Raw genomic sequence first — 2,648 nt, forward strand, 5'->3', positions numbered from 1 at the left:
TAAAGGAGTACTGGCTTACCACTTTCAAATGGGAATGTTACCCACTCCCAATGCTTCTCTCATTTATAAACTTCCACCTTAAAACGGGACAGCCAGCAGGGGCACTATCTCACACAAATGCTCGAGTAGTAAAGGCCCGTTTGATAACTTTTCAAGAAACGCGTTTCTGCCATTTCTGTTTCTAAAAACAGTAGAAACGGAATAAAAAGCGTTTGATAAAACTGTTCCGTTTCACTTATTTTCGAAAATAGAAATAGAAATTTTTACTTATTTATGGTTCAAGAAACGACTTAGGCGAAACAAGTTCAATTTGTTTCGCCGTTTCTAAAAACGTGTGACCATTATTTCATTGGTTACTATCTACTTCTAAAAACATGACTTATCAAACACCTTCAATTCTGTTTCTGTTTCTAGAAACGAAAATTTATATTTCTGCAGTTTCTTGAAACAGAAACGACAGAAACGTTATCAAACGGGCCCTAAGAATATAAATAAATTGTACCACATCTCTGGGTAAATAAAGGACCCGAAACCCAATAAGGTGAGTGATCAACAAAGAGATATTTCAGGTAATAGCTTGGAGCTCAGGAGAAGCCAAATTTAAATCCCCTTTGATAGCATTAACCTCAGCCCATCAAACAAGAAAACCACAAAGAAATGAATACTTCAGGGGGAGTCCAAAAAAATAAACCCTCTCTCAACGATGACAACAACTTAACACAGTTCAATTCCAATCTGAATTAGCTAGCCTCGATCAGTTGATCCATCTCTGCGCTACAGCTTCAATCGATTCCTTCAATATATACAAGAAGAGAATCACAGCTTCAATCCATTCCTTCAATATATACAAGAAGAGAATCAATATATATAGCTAAAAGAAAAGAAAAGAAAGAATTTAGCAGAGCAGAGAAGTTAATAATAATCTGGTTTAATTCGATCTTTACCTGCGCTAAAAGCGAAGCGAAGAGGGTCCCAATCCCAAAATCCCAATGGAGAAAAGAAGCGAAAGAATGAAGCGAGGAGCAGAGCATGGTGCAGCATCAGAATGAGGAAGAAGACCCACCGGCGGAGAAAACCCTTTCTGTCCCGGAGGGTGAGAAGAAGACCCGGGGGGTGACTGGTTCTGCAGCGGCTCAGGCTCAGTGCCGTAAGCCGTGAAATTAAAGATTGATGCAATCCCGTGGACACAGAAAGCCCCATTCACAATCAAATCAGGATGAGTGATGAAACAGTCATCAATGGTGAAATTGGAAGTGGAATTGTTGGTTATAACAATGTATTTGCCCGGGAGAAGAGTAGGTAATCGAAACCCAGTAGCCAACTCTCCAAGATCCTTGAAGGTAAGGAACTGGGGGACCGTGTGGGATAGAAACGCCGTCTGTAGGTCGAAATCACCACCACCACCACCCAGAGAGTTGGAAAGACGATCAACCGCGTCCTTGATTGGCACGAAGAAGGTGGCGCTGAAGGGGAACGTGGAGGGATCGGTAATGGAAAAAATCCTTGCCCAGCTATGAAAGTCTTGGGCACCGATCAGAGCGTTGATGATGGTGTGAAATTGTTTGTCGCTTGAGACATCGGGAGGAGTGATCGGTGGTGTTGTTGCCCTTGCCGCCGCAGATTGAGAGAAGAAAAGAGAAGCTATGAGGAGGAAGACGAGGTGACGGTGGTGGCGGTAAGCGTAACCTTTAGAGGTTTCCATTGTAGATCTTCTTTCTTGCCTTCTTGTTTCTTTCTGAGGGGAGAAACAGAACAAGAAGAGAACGAACTACTTCCTTTCTTTCTGAGCTACGGGTAGCTCTCGAACTCTCTCTCGAACCCTCTCTCTCTCTTTCTGTTTTTGTAGGACACAGGACCATATAGGGATAGGAGTCCCGGAACATGGATTCGATTAGGTGGGCCCTCCCTGCTCTCATTCACTTCCAAAGTTCCTGTCCATTTCCATCTAAACCGGATGATAAATCAGACCAAAATGACCGGTTCAGTCCACAACAAATCCAATTAATTGGACGTTCATCACTCATCACTTTGTTTTCGTTTTAGGGTGAAACTGATAAGAAATGGTTAGAATAGGAGAGGGAATATCAATGTAGACTTCATCATGAAAAAAAATCGTCTGCAATTCCGATCTCGTACAATTCCATGAAATACCACCTTCAGGGGGTGACACGTATATTGATACCAATGCAATGGTCCAGATCTGATTTAAATGACTCTTTATTGATTTAAGGTTTTATTAGTTGTATCAGATCTGAACCATTGCATTGGTATCAATACACGTGTCACCCCCTGAAGGTGGTATTTCATGGAATTGTACGAGATCGGAATTGCAGATGATTTCAACACTGTAAGAAAGGTATAAAAGTATTTATCTAATGGCAGCATAACTGACTTTTCTTTTTCAAACAATTTCTATTTCATGAATGTTGTTCTTTGTCCGGGAGATGGTCCTATGTCTCTCTCTTTTGTAAAATATTAGAGAAAAAATAATTTCCCTATCTTATTTATAGAGAGAACTTTTTTTTTTTTTGTACAAAACATTTCTATTCATTAGGAAAAGGCATAAAAATCGGTACAAAACTCAAGAGTCCTGACAAGGGCCATCTTGTGACCTTTGCATCCAAGAAGCTTCGTATTCTCAATGGCCT

The 2,648-nt window shown here is 40.9% G+C and overlaps 1 protein-coding gene across 2 annotated transcripts; it reads right to left on the minus strand.

Moving 5' to 3' along the window:
* Positions 1-590: 590 nt before the first annotated feature.
* LOC122058258 (FAS1 domain-containing protein SELMODRAFT_448915-like) lies at positions 591-1,827 on the minus strand. Of its 2 annotated transcripts, none has more exons than XM_042620866.1 (2): positions 945-1,827; positions 591-793 (listed from the first exon to the last, which is right to left on the minus strand). In XM_042620866.1, the coding sequence occupies exon 1, from the start codon at positions 1,700-1,702 to the stop codon at positions 950-952; it is 753 nt and encodes a 250-aa protein (XP_042476800.1). In that variant the 5' UTR covers positions 1,703-1,827; the 3' UTR covers positions 591-793; positions 945-949. The 2 variants fall into 2 exon arrangements, with proteins under 2 accessions (XP_042476800.1, XP_042476799.1); XM_042620865.1 differs by having other exon boundaries at positions 591-835.
* Positions 1,828-2,648: the final 821 nt, after the last annotated feature.

This window comes from Macadamia integrifolia, chromosome 12 (genome assembly GCF_013358625.1).
Source record: "Macadamia integrifolia cultivar HAES 741 chromosome 12, SCU_Mint_v3, whole genome shotgun sequence".
Taxonomy (NCBI): domain Eukaryota; kingdom Viridiplantae; phylum Streptophyta; class Magnoliopsida; order Proteales; family Proteaceae; genus Macadamia; species Macadamia integrifolia.